Below are 21,903 nucleotides of genomic sequence, written 5' to 3' on the forward strand. Positions count from 1 at the left end.
ATAAAAAACGTGGATTAGCAATAAAAAAATTAATTTTATTAATTTTAAATTTATTTTACTTGTCTACAATTTTTTTCAAATCTAGTCTTCCTTTTTTAATCCTTAAAACATAACTTTGACCATTTTTTTTATAACTTCTTGGTCAGAAGTTATATTGTTTTGGGTTTCCTCTTGTTTCTCTTAGTCTGTGTTTTGCTTCTGCTTAACCTACTGTCATTCGCACTGCCTCTGTCTCTTTGTTCACCAGGAGAGATGTGGGAGAAGTGTTTTTGCCTTTCACGTGTAATCAAGAATTTTGTCTCTTGGATCCTGCCTTGGGAAGTTGTTCCAGGCCATGTCTGGCCGGGACTAGCTCCTTCAGCTTGGGCCTCCCTCCATCTCTCTTAGCCTCCAGCCTGACTAGGAAACTGCTTTGGGAAGTGTTTGTGGGGAAAAAGATCTGGCTTTTCTACTTGGCAGGGGCTTCTTCAGAGAGTCACCGCTTTTAACCACTGATCCATCTCTCCAACCCCTGCTTCACCAAACCTTTGCAGCAGCTGCATCTGGGCTCCTGAGAAACTGCAGTTGCTAAGCAACCATTTAAAAGACCAGAACTTGGAACTGCTCTGAAACCTGGAAGCGCCTTTGCTCTTTTTAAGTTTGGATCCATGGGCTGGAGAGATGGCTCAGTGGTTAAGAGCACTGGCTGCTCTTCCAGAGGTCCTGAGTTCAATTCCCAGAAACCACATGGTGGCTCACAACCACCTGTAATGGGATCCAATGTTCTCTTCTGGTGTGTCTGAAGACAGCCACAGTGTACTCATATAAATGAAATAAATAAATTTTTAAGCTTGGATCCATATAAGTTCTTGTCTTATGTTCAGTGCATTGCCTCTCACCCAGGACTTTACTAAGCTTGAGTTCTGTGCCCTGTGGTGGACACCATCTGAAACCTTAGGTTTTCCACCATTCTCATAAGGTTCCCTGTAACAACGACTCTGTCTAATAGCAGAATATGAAATTAAAAGGTTTGGATTACATGCCTTCCATGTTGAGCACCATCTGTAAAACGAGTTTTTCTTCCTGACCACTTAATTCTCAGAAATAACATCTGTGAGACTAATTATTTATTAATAAATAAGCTTCAGCTTGTTCTCCAACTAGCTCTTAATTTGTTATGTTTATTCTTACTTGAGTTCAGCTATGTGCTGGTTTATGTCTGTCTCCTCAGCTTTCTGGGGTGAACCTCCTGCACCTCTCATTATTTCCCAGAATTCTCTCTGTGCTGGTTGTGCCATCTCCTGTTTTCTGCCTCAGCTTATTGTCCATAGCTTTTTTATTGACAGGTGATGTTTATAAGTGATTCTCTCTACAGCTACTTGTCTTTAGAGGGCGGCAGCCATGGGTTGGTCAGCTGCATGCATGGCAGGAAGAAAAGAAGGGAGAGCCTGCCCCAGCTGTCCAGTCCCTGATCAGCATTGGGTGATTGTTATCTGGCAGGAAGGGCCAGTGGCTGGGTCAAGATAGTGGCATGGATGTCAGCGTTAGTCTGAGGCTCCCAGCCAGGATTTTAGGCTGGTCAGTTAGAGGTAGGCAATATCACTTGGCCAATTTATTACTGTTTTTCTTGGAACATTTTCTCTTGATGATCCATCCTTTTACTTCAGGTGTTTCACTTGTCTGGTCATCCCCGGTTTCTTTAGTTGGATGCTTTTATTCTCCTGAAAAGATATAAATCCTGCACCAACCCTAACTCTGGGGGTTCCTTTTTTGGCTGGTTATGTCTTTCTTAGGGCAAATGTATTTTGGCAACAGAAAAAGTATGAGTTTTTAACTGAAGTTAAAGAAATTATTTGAAAAATTGAAATTAAAGATAATAGATATTTTGTGTGTGTATATGTGTGTGTGTGTAAGGTTTAAGCATATTTATTTTTAGATCACAAAAGACAATCACTTTGAATTTTAGCCTGTCTTTTGCAAGTAGCTTTTACATTTAAATCATTGTAATTCTTATGTGGCTGCCTCTGCCAGCCAAGTGCTGGGATTAAAGGTATGAACCATTGCCTGGCTATGGATTCCTTATAATAGTTATTCCAATAGGGTTATCCTAGTTTAATTTGGTTCTCCATTCCTCATTCCTTTTTAATATTAGGGATAAATTTTCAAGTTTTTCAAATGTATAATTTGTCAGTCTTGCTGATTTTTTTTTTCTGAATTTGTTGTTCCCTTGCAAATTTTAATATTCTAGTTTTAACTAGGCATTATGTCATTTTGTCCACTATATTTGATTATTTCAGACATTTTATCAGTCTTGTCTGTGTGAGCTACATAAAATTTGATATCTTTGCTATGTTTTGTCCTTTCCATTCATCCCTTCCTCCCATGACCAGTCTGCACTATGACAACGGATATCTTTTTCTGTCAGTGTATAAAGGAAAAAAACCCACAAATCCTACAATGATTTCATACCCAGATGCCCAGTGCTGCCTAGGGGTTAGCTCTGACTCAAGATATTTTAGACATAACAGTTCATATTGACTTTTGATTTGATGGGTCCAACATAAAGCTTGCTTTCTTTCTTTCTTTTTTGAAGAATGAGTTGGGTTTTTTTAAAAAAAAAATTTTTAGATTTGTTTCTTTCTCTCTCTCTCTTTTTTTTTTCCCTTCGGTTTTTTCGAGACAGGGTTTCTCTGTTTAGTCCTGGCTGTCCTGGAACTCACTCTGTAGACCAGGCTGGCCTTGAACTTAGAAATCCACCTGCCTTTGCCTCCCAAGTGCTGGGATTAAAGGCATGTGCCACCACTGCCTGGCTTAGATTTGTTTCTCAAAGAGAATATTTATTCTCTGTGTATGGAGAGCGTTAGCAATGAAAGCTGGCAGGCAAATGTTGGTGGCTCCTTTTTGCTTTATGAAGAGTCTCAGTTAACAATTCACCAATAAATATGATCTCCATAGTTAGGGTATTATCTAGTTCAGTATTGGTCAGGGTTGCATACATGGAAATGAGCTTACTGGCAGTCACAAAAGCTGCTCTTTGTTCTTGTCTCCATTGGAAGCAGCTGCCTTTCTTTCTTTCTATTTTTTTTTTTTTTTTTTTTGGTTTTTCTAGACAGGGTTTCTCTGTGTAGCCCTGGCTGTCCTGGAACTCACTCTGTAGACCAGGCTGGCCTTGAACTCAGAAATCCACCTGCCTTTGCATCCCAAGTGCTGGGATTAAAGGCATGTACCACCACTGCCTGGTAGCAGCTGCCTTTCTAGTAACCGTATAGAGGGTTTTTATAATGATAATCTGAAAATATAGTATGTGATTTCTCTTGTGTTCAAACATACCAGTTAGGAGCTGTATCTCTAGTTCTATCCCTGGGTGATGGGATTAAAGGCATGTTCTACCACTATCTTGTTCACCCTAACTCTTGAATTTTGGAAACAGTTACTTTATAGAGATCTGCTGGGATTTAAGGCATGGGATACTGCGCTGCTCAAATATTTTATCCTAGCTCCAAATCACTTCAGCTCTTAGAAATTTAGAAAACAAGTTTGAACTATAGTCACAGTCTGAATTTACTTAAAATGCTTTATATCTCTTAACTGTGTTTTTAATACCAAACAACAAAAATATTCTTATTTAAGAAGAAAATTCAAAAGCTGATGTCCAAGATGGTGTGGGCCATGTGACAATATACAGTCTAATGTTCTAACATGAAATTAAGGCACATGGTTTAAGAAAACCCATTTTTCATTTCATGCCAGTAAGACAGGTGTGCCTTGGGTAGATTATCATTTGAAAATTTTTTTTATTTTAATTTTTTCATGCCTGATCAAATGAAAGGCATTTGTTAGTCTCTGTAAGTTAGTTTGGACTGAATGACCAAGCTATCTGATGAACTATTGCCTTTTCTTATTCAGGAGGCCTCTCTTGTTCAAGTGTAATCTTTATCTCTCTTGACCTGTGAATGATTTTATTTAATCCTATTAACAAGATTCAAGCAGAAAGCTCTTGGAGTAAAGGTGTGTGCTGAGGCTGAGCCATACCACAACTAAAAGTGTAAATAACACAGTTTTGGGGTTCTCAGTTTGATTAAATATCCTGCAGCAGTTCCCATAGTTTTCTGAGCTACATTTTGAAAAGAGTCACCTGGCAGATTGAGAGTTGAAGTAGGAGTAGGTTGAAGGTAGGAATGGATTTCTAGCCATGCCAGCGTGATTTGTCAGTAGTAGTTGGGGCAGACGGGGTGGAGAGAACTCAGATGGGAGTCAGACAATACGATAGTGCTTGATATGGAGTGTCTTTTAATGGCTGATCATTGAACAGCTGCTGAGTGCATAAAGGAGGAAACTCAGTTTGGGCCTGGGTGAAAGTGGAAAGTTCATCTTCAACAGATAGTTGGAAATGTGAGGTGAGAACTAGAGAGACTCAGACTTCTGAAGGTCTGTATGGTGATGTGGAGGAGAAATGGAGACACCTTGGGATGAAGAGAAACTGTCTCTGATCTACTCACTATAGGTTAAAAGTTTAGCAAACAAAGAAGACCAGGAATGTGTAAGCATTCAATTCATTGGTACTAGAATCTCTGGAGGGTCCCGAAGTGTGAGAAGTGATGATACTGAATGATGATTGAAAGAGAGCATAGCGTCAGGGTCACTTAAATACTGATGTCTCTGGGCTTCCTCTAGTGCCACTGGCTTCACTACCCGATCAGACATTGGGCCTGCTCGGGATGCAAACGATCCTGTGGACGATCGCCATGCCCCACCAGGGAAGAGAACTGTGGGGGACCAGATGAAGAAAAATCAGGCCGCTGATGATGATGATGAAGATCTGAATGATACCAACTACGATGAGGTGATTTTTTAAAAAATAGTTTTTAATGATTTATTTTTATTATTTTTAAGTTATGTGTATGGGTATGTGTGTACATGAATGCATGGCCTGAGATGGACAGAGCCATTGGATCTCCCCAGGGGATGGGGTTTGTGTTTGTGAATCTCCCAATGTGGGTGCTGGGAACTGAACTAGAGTCCTCTGAAAGATTAGTAATGTATTCTTAACTGCTGAGCTATCTCTCTAATCTTTAAAAAGCTGAAGTGTTTTTAGAATATGTTTCATTTATTATTTGACAACTTCACATGTGTATACAATGTATTTTGATCATATCTACTTCTGATCCACCCCAACCCTAGTTCTTCCCAACAGATCTCTTTCTTGTCTTCATGATCTTTTCCTTTTTGGTACCTACTGAGTCCAATTAGTGCAACCTGTTGGAATATTGGCTGATGTTGTTAGCTTTGTCTTGTGAAGGTAACTAGAAAGCAATTTGATTTTTTCCATTTAGCAAAGCAATAGAAGTAGGTTTCTCCCTACAGCCTGTGATCTCCCAAGCCATAGGCTTTTGTGTATGTTTATAGACACATGCATGGATTTATTCCAGTGGAGCAGGCCTCAAGCATTTGATTAACCCCCTACATTTTATGCCTCTATTGCACCATGGGTGCATTTTCCTTGGAAGACCTGTATTGTAGCATTGACGATACTGTTCTATATAATGTCATTAATGACATTTCTTCCTAAGTAGCCTGCATGACACCTTTCAGCCCTACAAAAGCCAGCCAGCAGCAAAAAAGTTTCAGATCAATTCCAATTTTTCTGGAATTTTCTATGTCCAGCAACCAAAGTGTGCTATATCTTCAGCAATAGGGTCTTACCATCTTGCTATGGAGGGCAACCAAGAACAATGGCAACAGTTTGTGTTGTTTTAAAGGGAGCCTTTGGGGCTTCCTTGACCAGTAATTCATTGGGAGGTATCCTGTGTTCTGGAACTATCTATCCTAGAAAGAGACATTGCAGGCTAAATTTAGGCTTCTCAGCAGCAGGGGATCAGCCTCAAAAGGACTGAACTCTGAAATCCATTTGCAGAGCCTCTTTATTGTTACAGAAAAGATACCTTTAACAAGTCAGTTTCCAAATACCCAAACCTCTTATCTGATCTAGTTGTCTGAAGGAACCTTCATCCATAGGAGACTTCCTGGTTTGCCAGGTATGTCCTAAGACTACGTTATATAAAACTTTGTGAATCCTCCTTAAGCCTCAGATAACAATCACTATTTACAAAAGGCTACTTCAAAGCCTAGGTGCCATCACTCCAGAATTCATACCAGATATAATGACTGTACTAAAATTCTCCTACCACATCTGGTACTGAGATTTTCAGTTAATAACCCATGTCTCTTAGTTAGGGTTTCTATTGCTGTGAAGATACACTGTGACCACAACTCTCATAAAGGAAAACATTTAACATTTAATTGGGGCTGGCTTACAGTTTCAGGTTTAGTTTGTTATCATGATGGCTAGAAGCATGATGGCATGCAGACTAACATGGTACTGGAGAGGTCTATATCTGGCTAGATCCACAGGCAGCAGGAAGAGACAGTGATATATTTCTTCCAACAAGGCCACACCTCCTAATAGTGCCACTCTTTGTGGACCTGTGGGGGCCATTTTTATTTAAACCACCACATCTATCCCTGCAGAGTACCTATGTTCAAACTCCTTTAAAAACAAATTATGGTCTTTAATTAGCTTCAAAGTAGTGTTTTTTTCATATATCTTTAGTTTTGTTTAACCCACCCCTCCCAATTCCTCACCCACATTCCCAGTTAAATTTTTAACTCCTGGTATTCCCTGTGTTCCATTTGCATATCATATTTAAATACTTTACACATTAAAATACAACTTTAAAGTCCCACAATCTTTAAATTTGCTAACACTTTAAAAGTTCAATGTCGGGCTGGTGAGATGGCTCAGTGGTTAAGAGCACTGACTGCTCTCCTAGAGGTCATGAGTTCAAATCCCAGCAACCACATGGTGGCTCACAACCATCTGCAATGAGATCTGATGCCCTCATATGGGTATCTGAAGACAGCTACAGTGTACTTACATATAATAAATAAATAAAACAATAAAAAAAAAAAGTTCAATGTCTCTGAGCTTTGTAAAATGGAAAACAAGTTATGTATTTGTTTTTAATCCCCAAAGTGTTATGGGATAACCTAGAGAGCAGAGTTTGAATTGAGAGTCTGTGTTAAACTGGCCAGTGATTGCCTGGAGAAAATCAACAGAGCAACCCCAAATGCACATTACAGGGAGTTTTTAAAGATGAAGAGTACAGAAAAAACTACATCCTGGTTGGCAGTTGCAGAGGGAAGCAAGCAAGCAAGCAGACAAGCAAACAATTTAACAAGAGCCAAGAATATGCAGTTAGCTGGGGCATTTCAACCCTGAGTTTCTAGAACAGGGTTGGGTGTTTGCCCATGGGACTTTTCAGGGCAGGGAGTAGAAACCAAAGATGGCTTCAGCTGAGACAAGATGGAGAAACCTTTACCCTATTACAAAGGAAGAGCCAGGGCATAGTTACAATGAGATTAAAGTAAAACAAAAACCCAGTAATGTATACCATGTTCTGTCGCTCAATATCCAGCATATGGAATCACACATGATCCTCTGGGCTTCAAAAAACTTGGGCAATTGCACTTCTCCAGTTTTGCCATATGTGGCACACATAGTTTATCTGGTTGGCTCAAGATGACTCTACTTCACATCTACCATATCCTTGGTGGTCATCTCACCTGGCATCTTCAATATCTAGGGGTCTCTACAACAACTGAGGATACACTTCCACAATAGTCTAACTCTATCACATGGTGCAAAGCCTGAGTTTCTTCTCATGACTTCTTCAATTCTGCTGCTTTCATGCCACCAAATCCAGTACCATCATACACATTACTAAGTTTGGCTGCCAGCTTGAGATGCAGCCTTAGCTCCCTCTGGGGCAGCTTCTGTAGGCTGACCCTGAAGAAATGCTTCGCAGAAGATTTTACCTTGATGCTGGTCTCAGCTGGTTTTCATTAGGCCTTGGTGATCAGCATTACATTGTCCCAGTGAAGTACAGATTTGACTTCCGTGGATCCATACGTAATGTAACATGACTATCCTTTATAGATATTTGTTCCTTATATCCTTTGTTTCACTCAAAATTTCAAAAGCCAGGCTTCCAACATTTGCATTTCTTGAAGCACTGTTCAAAATTTCCACAGAACAGCTCATTAAGCTCTGAGCATTTAATGGCTTTGCCTAGACAACATGATTAAGTTTGTTATATCAATAATCTCCTGCTCTTCTGGTACCCATTTCTTACCTAGTTTGCTTTTTGTTGCTGTGATAAACAGCCATGACCAAAAACAACATCAGGAGGAAAGGTTTTATTTGGCTTACACTTCCAGGTAACAATCCATTATTGAAAGAAATCAGGGCAGGAACCATGTAGGAAGGTACTTACTGGCTTGCTCATGTAGCAGTTGGCTGGGCTCTCCTATATTATCTAGCAATTAAGAAAATGCCTCATCTGGGTGTGATAGTTCACACCTTTAATTCCAGCACTTGGGTGGAAGATCTTTGAGTTCAAGGTCATTTGATCTACAAACCAAGGCTATATAAGTGGGACTGTCTCAAAAAAGAAAGAAACAGAAAAAGATGCCTCATAGACCACTCTCTGGTGACAAGTCTGAAGTTTGTGTCAAATTGACAATCTAACCATGACAGTAGCTATTCTGACTGGGTAAGATGAATTTTTAAAGTATTTTTAATTTGCATTCTCTGGTGGTTAATGATTTTGAATACTAATTTTTTTTTAATAGTAGGTAGGATCTCAGCCTCACAATGGCCACACTCACACAGGGTAACCTGAAACGCAGGAGGCTGGTTCTGAACTCAACAGCACCATTCCTGCCTCAGCCTCCTGAGGTGATAGGATTGCAGGTGTGCATCCCTACACCCAGCTTTGAATTTATTAGCCATGTATATATATGTATTCTTTTGAGAATTGGGTTGTACTTTTCTTCTTTTACTTTTTGTTGTTGTTGTTGTTGTTTTTTGTTTTGTTTTTTAGATTTATTTATTATTCATACAGTGTTCTGTTTGTATGTATGCCTGTAAGCCAGAAGAGGGCACCAGATCTCACTATAGATGGTTATGCTGGAAATTGAACTCCGGACCTCTGGAAGAGCAGTCCGTGCTCTTAACCATCTCTCCAGCCCCACGGGTTGTTTGTTTTCTTGATGTTTAGTTTCTCAAGTTCTCTATATTTTCTCCCTCTCCAGAGGGTTTTGTTTGTTTGTTTGTTTTGGGTTTTGGCTTTTCTTTTTTCTTTTTGGTTTTTCGAGACAGGGTTTCTCTGTGCAGCCCTGGCTGTCCTGGAACTCACTCTGTAGATCAGGCTGACCTCGAACTCAGAAATCTGCCTGTCTCTGCCTCCCAAGTGCTGGGATTAAAGGCATTCGCCACCACCGCCCGGCAGGTTTTGGTTTTTCAAGACGAGGTTTCTCTGTAATCTTGGCTGTCTTGGAACTCGCTCTGTAGACCATGCTCGCCACAAACTCTGCCTCCTAAGTGCTAGAATTTTTAATTTCATGAAATCCCATTTGTTAATTATTGGCCTTAATTTTTGAGCAAGTGGAATCCTATTCAGAAAATCCTTACTTATGCCTATACTCTAAAGTATACTTTTTTCCTTAGCAACATGAGAATTTCAGATCATATTTTAAGGTTCTTGACTCATTTAGAGTTGGCTTCTGTGCAGGCTGAAGAAGAAGGATTTAGTTTTCTTCTTCTATATGGAGGAATATAGTTTTACTAATAATATTTGCTCAAGATGTCCTTGGCACAGTATGTGTTTTTGACATCTTTGTAAAAAATCAGGTATCTATAGTTGTGTCCCCTTGTATCTGGGTCTTCTATCCTATTGATTTAGGTGTCTATGTGCCAGTACAATGCTGTTTTTATTACTATAGCTTTGTAGTAGTATTTGGAATCCGGTATGGTGATACTTCCAGCATTATTCTTTTCATTCAGGATTATTGATTATCTGGACTCGCTCTTTGTGTGTGTGTGTGTGTGTGTGTGTATGTGTATGTGTATGTATGTATATGTGTGTGTGTACATATGTATGTATGTGTGTGTGGGTATATATATATGTATATTTATATGAGGTACGGATAATCTTATTTTTTCTTGGTGCTGAGGTGGTAAATAATTAATCTGCTCTAAACTCCCAGGCAGGTGTTTGGTATTCACAAATGAAAGACATGCACATGCCTGCTTATTTTTAATATGCCTTAACTAGCTTAATGACTGGGCACTTCCAAACCTTCCAGAGGCTAACACACTCCCTTCAGATATTCCTGAGTTAATTCTTTCTAAAGCTATATTTTATCTCTACTGTCCTAGTTCCTTCTGGGCAGCCCTCCCATGGGGCCACTTTCCTCTTGCACCTACAGTTTGGTCGTCTTACCATCATGCCCCTTCACGGCATGGTCTGGTCCATCTTACACCTCTCTCATGGTGGGCTCCCCTTCTTCCCTCTCTTGCATTCCTTTTCTGGGAATCCTAAAAGTCCCTCCTCTGTCTCCCTGTCCAGCCATTGGCGGCTGGCAACTTTTATTTCCCAATCAAAACCAATTGGGAGCAGAGACTTGGAGATGTGCGAATTCTCATGTAATTTGGGCATCCATTAAATCAGATCCCCAACAGGGTGGTAGTGGTGTAAGCTTTAATCCCAGCACTTGAGAGGCAGAAGTAGTTAGTTGGATCTCTGAGTTCAAGACCAGCCTGGTCTACAGGGTGAGTTCCAGGATAGCCAGGATTACACAGAGAAACCCTGTCTCAAAAAACTAAAAAGAAAAAAAAAAAAAGAGTTGTTTTTATCTGTGTGTGTGTGTATGTGTGTGTGTCTGTCTATGCATATTTGTTTACAGTTTGTGTATATGTGCCCAAGAGGCCAGAAGAGGGTGTCTGATCCTCTGTGGCTGGAGTTACAGGCAGTTGTGAACTGCTGAACATGGGTACTAAGAACAGAACTCAGGTCCTCCTCTGCAAGAGCACCCAGTGCTCTTTAACTGTTGAGTCCAGTTCAGCTCCTCTATAGGAGTTTTAAGATTATTTTTTATATTTCTGTGAAAAATGTTAATGAAATTTTGAAAAATTATTTATTTTTATTTGTGTGCATGTGCACACATGTGAATGCCCACCAAAGCCAGAAGAGGGTGTCAGATCCCCTAGATCTGGAATTACAGGTGGGTGTGAACAACTGATGTAGGTGCTTAGAATTAAACTTGGATCCTTTGGAAGAGCAGTAAGTGCTACTAACTGCTGAGCCATCTCTTCAGCTGTATTACTGGAATTTTGATGAGGGTTGCATTGAATGCTTAGATTGCTTTTTGATAAGATAGCCATTTTTTTTTACAAGACTCTTTGGAAATCTTTTCATCTTCTTTCCTCAGTTTCTTTCTTTTTTGTTTTAAAGTTTTATATAGTTATAGAGAGCTTTCTCATCCTTGGTTAGATTATTTGTGCGTGAGTGTATGTACGAATGTGTAGCTTCTTGTGAATGGATTGTCTTTCTATTCTTCATTGTTATGTAGGAAGGCAACTGATTTTTGTATGTTAATTTTTGTCCTGTCTAGTTCTGAGAGTTTTCTGATGGATTCCTTAGGGTTCTTATGTACATCATCTCATGCACATCATCTGCGAATGGAGATAGTCTGACTTCTTCCTTTCCTATTTGTATTCCCTTTATTTATTTACTTATTGCTGGAGTCAAGACTTCCTGTAACATATAGAATATGAGAATTTTGTTCCCGATTTCATTGGAAATGCTTTGAGTTTTCCCTGGTTTAATATGATGATTACAGGTCTGTTGTATATAGCTTTTGTTGTTTTGAGATACAGTTCTTCTAGTCTGACTTTTATCAGCTTTTAACACAAAGAGGGATGTTAGATTTTCTCAAAAAGCCTTTTCTACGTCTATCAAGATAACTATGGAGCTTCTGTCTATGAATCTATTTAAGAAATATATATTTTATTTATTATCTTAAATTCTGTGTATGTGTGTCAGTGTGTGGGTGTGCGTTAGATTCCTTGGAACTGGAGGTATAGGCAGTTGTGAACTGCCTGATTTGGATGCACAGAATCAACTCAGGTCCTCTACAAGTATACTACTATATTCTCTTAACCTCTGAGCCATCTCTCCAGCCATGATTTTGTTGAAATTGTGTGTGGGCATACATGCAAGTACCTGTAGAGGTCAGAAACTTATTGAAGCCCCTTGGAGTAAGAGGCAGTTGTAAGCTGCCTGATGTGAGTGCTGATTAGGAAATTGAGGCCATTAATATTTAGTTCTTATAGAATGGTATGTATTGATTCTTGTCATTTTGTTGATTTTGTACTGTTTTCTCTTCTTCTCTTAACTGTAATTCTAACAATGTTTATTATTTTCCTGTGGTCTCATGGGAAATCTAACTGGACAGTGTATAAACAAAAACAAAACCATTATGAGATGTGTGTAGGCATGCAAATTAAATAACAATATAAGAAATAAAAAGAATACTTACAGAATGCAGTACTGGCACAGTTGTGTTCTGAATTAAGAGATAAAGTTCTTGATGAAGTGATTTTTGTCAGGCTTCTGTGGTGGCTCTCACCAGCCACAGGAAGCTCTGACCAGCTCCCACAAGAAGGTGGCTCAGATTCATTTTCCATCTTTAGCAGTCTGTGAAAGAGCAGTAAAGAACTGTGCACTGCTTTTGTCTCATTTGTAAGGAGATGCACTTGTGGGTTCAGGATACCACTCGTTGGTGTTTTTGCTAGATGTTCTTTAGGGATGGTGCTAATTCTGCTTTAACTTTATTGTTGAAATTCTTTGTTGCTTGGTATGTGGAACTGACATCTTTCAAGAGACTTTTAATTTTCAGGAACTTGGGAAAATAATATCCTTAAAAAATTAGTAAAGGCCAGAGAAATGGTTCATTGGTTAAGAGTACTAGCTGAGCCAGGCAGTGGTGGCGCACGCCTTTAATCCCAGCACTTGGGAGGCAGAGGGAGGTGGATTTCTGAGTTCGAGGCTAGCCTGGTCTACAGAGTGAGTTCCAGAACAGCCCGGGCTACACAGAGAAACCCTGTCTCGAAAAACCAAAAAAAAAAAAAGAAAAAGAAAAAACTAGCTGTTCTTCCAGAGGACTTTGGTTCAGTTCCCAGCACCAACATAAAACTGCTCACATTCCTTCTAACTCCATTTCCAGGGGAATCCAGTGTTTCTGGTCATCTTCACATTTGCAGGTACATGTATTCCTACAAATATGCAGGTGCACGCGCATACACACACCTCAATAAAAATAAGGCAGTTTTGATGGTTCATGCCTTTAGTTTCAGTAGTCAGGAGCCAGAGGCAGGTGGATCTGTGAATTTGAGGCTAGCTTGGTCTACACAGAGTGTTCTAGGCCAGTCAGGCATGCATAGTGAGGCCATGTCTCAGAATATATAAAATACTAAAAGTAAATAAATTATTGGGCATGGTGGCCTGTGCCTTTAATCCCAGCACTCAGGAAGCAGAAGCAGGTAGACCTCTGTGAGTTCAAGGCCAGCATATTCTACATAGCAAGTAAGTTCCAGGCCAGCCAGAGCTACATAGTGAAACCTATCTCAGGAAAAAAAAAAAAAAAAAAAAAGAAAGAAAGAAAGAAAAAAAAAAGATAAAACTTAAGCCGGGCGGTGGTGGCGCACACCTTTAATCCCAGCACTTGGGAGGCAGAGGCAGGCGGATTTCTGAGTTCAAGGCCAGCCTGGTCTACAGAGTGAGTTCCAGGACAGCCAGGACTGTACAGAGAAACCCTGTCTCAAAAAAAATCCAAAAAAAAACAAAAAAAAGAAACCTGTCTCAGAAAAGAAAGTTCTTATATGCTCTTTCAAGCTTTGCCTCATTTTACAAATTTTAATAAATTATGGAAACCTAGAATTAATATTGATACTGTGTTATTAACTAAGCTACAGATTTACTTTAACTATCAGTTTGACATAATCTAGAGTCACCTGAGAAGAAAGTCTCAATAAAGAAATTATCAGGATCAGCCTGTCCTGTGGGCCTGCCTATTGGAGTTTGTCTTGATTATTGATTGAGGTAGGAAAACCCACCATGATTGTAGGAAGCAATATTTCATGGGCCCTGAATTGTATAAGGGTGAAGAAAGCTAGCTGAGCAGAAGCAAGCAAGGTTATGTTTATTTTCTGCCTTTGAATATGGATGTGCTGTGATCAACTCTCTCAAGCCTGTCTCTCCATGATTTTCCTGGATTTATAAGTCAAATAAGTCATATAAGCCCTTTCTTCCCTAAGTTGTTTTTTCTTTCTTTTTTTTTTTAGCAGGATATTTTATCATAGCAACAGAAATGAACTAGTATGTCTAGTTTCCTTCAACTGGAATAGCCCTTGTGTCTTTTTTTTTTTTTTTTAAAGATTTAGTTATTTTACGTATATGAGTGTTTTATGTGCTTCCTGTATTGGTTGGAAAGCTGATCCTTTAAATGTGTTGTTTGGTTCTTAGTTTAATGGCTACGCTGGGAGCCTCTTCTCAAGTGGGCCCTATGAAAAAGACGATGAGGAAGCAGATGCTATTTATGCAGCTCTGGATAAAAGGATGGATGAAAGAAGAAAAGAGAGAAGGTATGCTATTTCATACTGTATTTATCCAACTTTCAGACAAAATAATTTTTTGTTGTTCTGTTTTATTTTGGACTGGGAGGAAAGTTCCAATAATAGTCTGTATGTTGACTTTAGAGGCTACTTGGACCTTAGTTTGTAACAGCTGTACCTGTATAAGCGCTGGGTGTTTGCAAAGCAGCCTCAAAGCTTAGAAGCTGCCACAAGAGCTGCAGAGTTTGGGGTATTACTTTGACTGTGATCAGGATTACTTTTTAGTTAGTGCAACTTTATAAATATTGCAATTTTCTCCTAACTTAGGTAGCTCTCAAATAATTTAGACTGGACTATTTTATTTATTTAAAACTTTAGGCAAAACCACTGAGCAGTCTTAATCTTTTTTAATCCTGTAAACTAATCTGGCTACCTCCCAGCTAAAATCCCTGAGATACTTGCATTTTGTGGTTTTTCTCTGCTCCAGCTGTTACTCCCCTGGCAGAATCCCTGCTTGCTCTCTCTTCCTCCCCTTCTCCTGGCTGGAAGTCCACCCCCATTCTCTCCCCTGCTGAGACATTGGCTGAGTCATTTCTGTATTTACCAAACAGGTAATAATTGGGGAGCAGTATTTACACAACTTTGAGACAGGAGATTCTCAGAATAAGGATTGCAACCACATGTGGGGGCACATAAATCAGCATTTGAATAATACAAGGATAATCTTTACGAAGAACACAATAACATTGTGCCTATACCTTTTATTTTTTATTTTTTTTATTTTTTTTTAATTTCCTTCTTGCTTTTGAGACAGAGTCTCACTGTGTAGCTTGGCTGGCCTGAAACTGTCTTCCTCTGCCTCTTTAGTATGTACACCACCATGTCCAGCAGTGTTACCTTTTTTGAGGAATTATGCAGAGGTTGAAACCTGGGAACTATGTCCTCATCCCCAGACGGGGTCTCAGTATGTAATTCTGGTTGTCCTGGAACTCACTGTGTAAACCATGCTGATCTTGAACTCAGAGATACACCTGCCCCTGCCTCCCAGGTGCCTGGAATAAAGGTGTGTGCCTCAATTCCCAGCTTTTGGGTGGTTTTGAGATCTTGTGTGTGTTATGCAGATACTTTACCAGTGAATTAACTGTATACTCTTTTTTTTTTTTCTTTCTTTGACTTGTTTTATTTTGTGGTACTAGGGAATTGAACATAAGACATCATGCATGGTAGTCAAATTCTTTACACCTCAGCTATATATCCTCAGCTTTTTTTTGTTTTTTTTCTTTTTCTTTTTCTGGCTTTTCAAGACAGGGCTTCTTTGTGCAGTCTTGGCTTCTTATAACCTGCTCTGTAGACCATGCTGACCTTAAACATGCCTCCCAAGTATTGGGATTAAAGGCATGTGTCACCACTACCTGGCTTTTTTTCTTCCCCTTTCCCTTTTTCTTTTCTCTTTTCTTTCTTTCTTTCTTTCTTTCTTTCTTTCTTTCTTTCTTTCTTTCTTTCCTTCTTTCTTTCTTTCTTTCTTTCTTTCTTTCTTTCTTTCTTTCTTTCTTTCTTTTTTTTTTGGTTTTTCGAGACAGGGTTTCTTTGTATAGCCCTGGCTGTCCTGGAACTCACCCTGTAGACCAGGCTGGCCTCAAACTCAGAAATCCGCCTGCCTCTGCCTCCCAAGTGCTGGGATTAAAGGTGTGTGCCACCACTGCCCGGCCTTTTATTTTATTTTTTTTTAATTATTTTAAACTTTTAAGAATCTTTCTAAAGCTTATATCATTTTTATGTATATGAATGTTTTGAATGTATGTCTATCATATATATCTATGTGTATCATATGCATGCTTGGTGGTAAGTTATTTATCCACTGGTGAAGTGAGCCAGTTCAAGCCAGATTTTAAATATATATATACACACACACACACACACACACACACATATACACACATACATATACATATGCATGCATGCATGTTTATTGGGAAACTGCAGGCAAGATCACTGATCCCAAAGAAGGAGGTCAGGAAAATAAATCACCATGGGGAGGGGGAAGAGAAAAAGAGAATGGTCTCAGGACAGAGAGAAGGAAGAAGAAAGGAGAAAGTAGAGAAAAATAATAGAGTCAAGGTGGCAAGTGAAAATGAAAACCTAGAGTGTTTCAGTTGGAGTTGGTGGTTTGGAAGTTCATGCCACATGTCTCCACTGTGAAATGGGGTGTGTCAAACGAGGCTAGTGGGTGAAGCAGACTATAGTGCATCTGAGCAAGCTGAGGTGGTCACTGTAGTGGTCACTTGGTGCTATGTTGGGCTGTTTGGGACTTGGGTGTTCTATTTGAGATGCAAGGCTCTTGTATTTGTTCTGGGGGGCTTTAAGGTAACATCTTACACTGAACTCTAATGTGTCAAATCTGTTGTGTTTAGCTGCCTGTTATACATGACACAAAAACATTGTATTTTATTTGACAAGCTGTAAGCCAACATTGAGCAGGCCCAGAGCTATTCTAAGTTACATTCAATCCATAGACCCTGTGTTAACTTGACATTTAAGTCTCGCTGGGTTATTTCTGCTCTGTCAACCTATCCTCAGGGTCCACTTCTGCTGGCTACGTGCTCAGGATTCATCTGGCCTCATAGTGGCCTCCTCCTCTCTCTGTCTCCTGTCTTCTCCCCGTGATCTCTCTTGAGACTCCTCACATGATTCTTAGGTCCTGCCTTTTTTTTCTCTACTGCCCAACCATAGGCTCTAGCCTTTTATTAACCAGTCACTGAAATTGAGGAGTAAGCCAGCGGATGTGAGAATTCACTCATCTGGGGGCAATCAGATCTTGGGGTCCAAAATTTAGCATTTGAATATATAGTAGCACCAGACCAACCACCAATAGCTGTGTTCATGTTCTCTCAGTACATTGCTTTATATGGCAATTTCTGAATTCTGTGTCCTAATTTTGGGAAAGTTTATAGGAAGTGGACACGTGATACTGTGAAGCATAATTATATTGCTATGTAAATTTTGTTTGGTTTTATTTTTGAAACAGGATATTACTCTTGTACAAGCCTCCTGGAATATAGCCTAGGTCTGCCTTGAACTCAGAGATTTTCCTGTTTCTGCTTCCCAAGGGATGGGGTTAAAGAAAAGTTTCATGTGCTCAGAAGAAACCATACTTTGAGTTAGGTGTGGTTATACCACCTTAAATCCTAGCATTTGGGAGGCAGAGGCAGGCAGTTCCATAACTTCTGGTCAGTCATTCAGTCAACAAGAGGAAACAACTGTTAATTCCACCTAATGAGAGTAAAGCCCATCACCCAAATTCTTTGATCAGATTAACCAAGGTTTATTTTCTGTCATACAGTGCTATCTTCCTTAAGTGGGATTTGAGAATATAGCATTGAACTAGGAATATAGGTTTTATACAGTACAAAAAACAGCAAGACTAGGAGATTCTCAAGGGTTGGGAGATTTCTAGGGGACTTTTGGTTATGTAGGGACTTGGGTAAGCATTTTTAAATTATTAGGCAGAACATCTTATTTGGGTATATTTAAGGTGTGAGTCATAGGGTGGGGAGTATGTCAAATTCCAGAAACAGGTTAATGCATGGTCAACTTGAATTCTTCAGCAAATGGAAATGAACTTCTTCTGACCATAACAAAATGATCCATTACAACTGACACTACAGAATACAGGGTGTGCAGTTTAGGGGAGTAAAATAGATTTTACTTGTAATTTCTTTTTCTTTTTAAAGACAGAGTCTCTCTACATAGTCCTGGCTGTTCCAGAACTCCCTACATAGATAGATACGTATGTGTCTGGACCAGGCTGTATCAAGACCAGGCTGGCCTTGAATTTACAGAGATTTGTCTACCTCTGCCTCCTAGTATTCAAATTACAGGTGTGTGCTACCATGCCTGACTATAATAGATTTATTTTGATGTAAACATACTATTTGAATATCTCTGGAAGTAAGGCCCCCCAGTTTATTTAGTTTCTGCTTGTTTTTGTTTGGTAAATAATTGAAAAACTAGATTTGTGATTATATCTACAGTTACCTAAAATGCATTCTAGTTAACTGTTAAATGTGTGGAATTGTTTTTGGTTATTTAATTAAGATATATAACAAACCAACTTTGCTTTGCAATAGATAACCAAAAAACCTTTGTTTTGCGATAGATAGTTCATTTTCTTTTTTTCATGGATTTTATTTTTTGAGATTTATTTATTTATATATATGACTTTTTTGCCTACATGTATGTACATGTACTAAGTGCATTCCTAGTGCCCAAAGATGTCAAAGACAGGCATTCATTGGACTCCTTAGAACTGGAGCTGTGGATAGCTGTGAGCTACCATGTGGGTCCTAGGAAAAACAGCTGGGTTCTCTATGGGAACAGCAAGTGCCCTAAGCCTACATGTCATATTTCTAATGTAAGCACATGGTTTATTTCCTAGAGAGCAAAGGGAGAAAGAAGAGATTGAGAAATACCGAATGGAACGTCCCAAAATCCAGCAGCAATTTTCAGACCTTAAGGTGAGCAGATGGGCTACCATACTGGCTTCCAGGCCTTCACCTAAGCAGCAGAAGGTGGAATGCTCTGGTGTAATACTGTTATCGAGCCTTTACTAATGATGCTCTTTACTTAGTTCAGAGGATTAATTGCTTAGGGGAAGTTTGTACTTCATATATTTGATCATCTGTCATTATATATTAAAAAATAAAGCAAAAAAACAAAAACATTTTCTACTGTTAAAGGTAGGAAAACAGTCTCTATTAAATTTCTCTCCATTTAGGCATATGCTTTCCAAACTGCCTATTAGACTTTGATCTGATAATTTACCTTTTAGTAAAATCATGCCAATCCAATGAATTGATTTCTCTAAATAAAGTGGAAAACCAGCAGGTAATAGCTCTTGCCACTTATCCTTATATGTGCATATGCACATATGCGTATACATACATACAATAAATAATAAAGAAATGCGTTATTTTTTTTAGGGAAAACCATTTCTGTATCAGTCTTTTCTAAGGCACAATAGGTCAGAGGCTTGGGGAGAGCAATGTGAATTCTAACAATGACTAACATTTGGGATCAAATGTCTTGCCAGAGGAAGTTGGCAGAAGTCACAGAAGAAGAATGGCTGAGCATCCCAGAAGTTGGCGATGCCAGAAACAAACGTCAACGGAACCCACGTTATGAGAAGCTGACCCCTGTTCCTGATAGTTTCTTTGCCAAACATTTACAGACTGGAGAGAACCATACTTCTGTGGATCCCCGACAAACTGTGAGTATATGAACAGAGGCAAATGAGGCTTCTTTAGTCTGGATAAGGATGTGGTGTGAAGGGTGAGTGTTGATTGCTTTTGTAGCTGTGCTGCGGCAAGAGTCAGCATAGCCATACCCCATTAGGACATGGGGGGCTAGGTGGGCAGTGTTTAGAGGAGGTGGGGATCTTCAGTATGACAGTTCAAGCCAGTGTTTTATCCTCCTCCTAGCAATTTGGAGGTCTGAACACACCCTACCCAGGAGGCCTGAACACTCCATACCCAGGTGGAATGACACCAGGATTGATGACACCTGGTACAGGGGAGCTGGACATGAGGAAGATTGGCCAAGCAAGGAATACCCTGATGGACATGAGGCTTAGCCAGGTGAGAATTTGTCATGGATCTTTTCTTATAGATGGTTCTGAAATGGGGGGAAAGCAAAATATATTTCGAGGATGTTGCTTAGTTGTTAGATCACTTACCTAAACATGTGCAAGGCCCTTGGTTTGATCCTCAACATAAACAAAACAAAACAAAATACTCAATAATTTTTTGTTTGTTTGTTTGTTTTTTTGAGACAGGGTTTCTCTGTGTAGCCCTGGCTGTCCTGGAACTCACTCTGTAGACCAGGCTGGCCTCGAACTCAGAAATCCACCTGCCTCTCCCTCCCAAGTGCTGGGATTAAAGGCATGTGCTACCACTGCCTGTCCCCATGTTTATTTTTACTTGAGTGTCTGTGTTTGTGTGTTTTCTATATATGTACAGGTGCCGGGTACAGGATACCAGAAGCATCCGATCCTCCTAGTTTTGGAATTAACAGGCTGTTATGAGTCTCTTGACATGGGTTGTGGGAGCTGAACTCATCCTCTGGAGAAACAGAAAGTACTTTTAACTGCTGAGCCTTCTCTCTAGCTCAATATTTTCATATTCTCTCTCTGTCTCTCTCTCCTCTGTGTGTGTGTGTGTGAGATATAATACATGTTTGTGGGTTTGTGCTTATGTGTGGAAGCTAGCTTACCATACCTTATTTGTTCTTCTTTTTTTTTTTTAATTGACAAATAATACAGAAGCCAGGGTTATATAAAACAGAATGCCCTTGCACATGTTCTTCTTGCCATTTTTGTTGTTTTATTTTGAGACAGGACTTGGCATGTAATTGGCTGGCCTGAAACTTACGTAGACCAGGCTAGTTTTGAACTTGTAATAATTTCCTTGCTTCTGACTGCCAAGTGCAGGAATTACAGGTATCTGGCTTTTTGGAGGAAAGGAAGACACTCTTGTGTAGCCTAGCTGGCTTCACACTAGCTATGTAGCCAAGGATGATCTGATTCTTCTACCACGATCCCAAGTGCTAGGATTCTAGGCATGCACTCTCATGCCCAGTCATTAGAAAAATAATTATTCTTCTCCCTTTCCCCTTTTTCTGTGCATTGTGCTTGTTAGCCTGTCTTTTCTTAAGAGTGTTAGATAGTATGGTGGTACACCTGTAATTTCACTACATAGGAAGCTTAGTACTTGAAAGTACTTAGTACAAGCATCACCTTGAGCCTGAATCCAGCCTGGGTTATAGTATGAGGTCTTGTCTTTTAAAAACTTTTATTTTTAAGATTTTATTTATTTTATATATATGAGTACACTGTAGCTGTTTCCAGACACACCAGAAGAGAGCATCAGATCCCATTACAGATGGTTGTGAGCCACCATGTGGTTGATGGGATTTGAACTTATGACCTCTGGAAGAGCGTCAGTTCTCTTAACTAACCACTCAGCCATCTCACCAGCCACCCCCCCCAAAAAAAAACATTTTTAAAAGCATGATTTTTGCCCCTTGCAGTGGGTGAGGAACGTTCTCACACCTCCCAGCCCTAAGCAAGTCTTAATCACTTTCTCTGAATTTTGTGGACTGTTGCAGATAGTTGGAGCGCCTTTCCTACCATAAGTAAGCCAGGCTTTTTTTTTTTTTTTTTTTTTTAAGATTTATTTTTGTGCCAGGCGGTGGTGGCGCATGCCTTTAATCCCAGCACTTGGGAGGCAGAGGCAGGCGGATTTCTGAGTTCGAGGCCAGCCTGGTCTACAGAGTGAGTTCCAGGACAGCCAGGGCTACACAAAGAAACCCTGTCTCGAAAAAAAAAATATTTTTGTTTAATGCATATTTATGTA

At 39.6% G+C, this 21,903-nt stretch overlaps 1 protein-coding gene across 1 annotated transcript in view; it reads left to right on the forward strand.

Moving 5' to 3' along the window:
- Prpf6 (pre-mRNA processing factor 6) overlaps positions 1 to 21,903 on the forward strand; it is a 55,287-nt gene that overhangs the window by 6,913 nt on the left and 26,471 nt on the right. The window contains exons 2-6 of the mRNA XM_028774094.1: positions 4,654 to 4,822; positions 14,406 to 14,524; positions 18,930 to 19,008; positions 19,584 to 19,760; positions 19,972 to 20,127. Coding sequence (XP_028629927.1) covers positions 4,654 to 4,822; positions 14,406 to 14,524; positions 18,930 to 19,008; positions 19,584 to 19,760; positions 19,972 to 20,127 — 700 coding nt within the window. The remainder of the gene's footprint in view (positions 1 to 4,653; positions 4,823 to 14,405; positions 14,525 to 18,929; positions 19,009 to 19,583; positions 19,761 to 19,971; positions 20,128 to 21,903) is intronic.

The sequence above is a fragment of the Grammomys surdaster genome, unplaced genomic scaffold, assembly GCF_004785775.1.
Source record: "Grammomys surdaster isolate TR1022 unplaced genomic scaffold, NIH_TR_1.0 238, whole genome shotgun sequence".
Classification (NCBI taxonomy): domain Eukaryota; kingdom Metazoa; phylum Chordata; class Mammalia; order Rodentia; family Muridae; genus Grammomys; species Grammomys surdaster.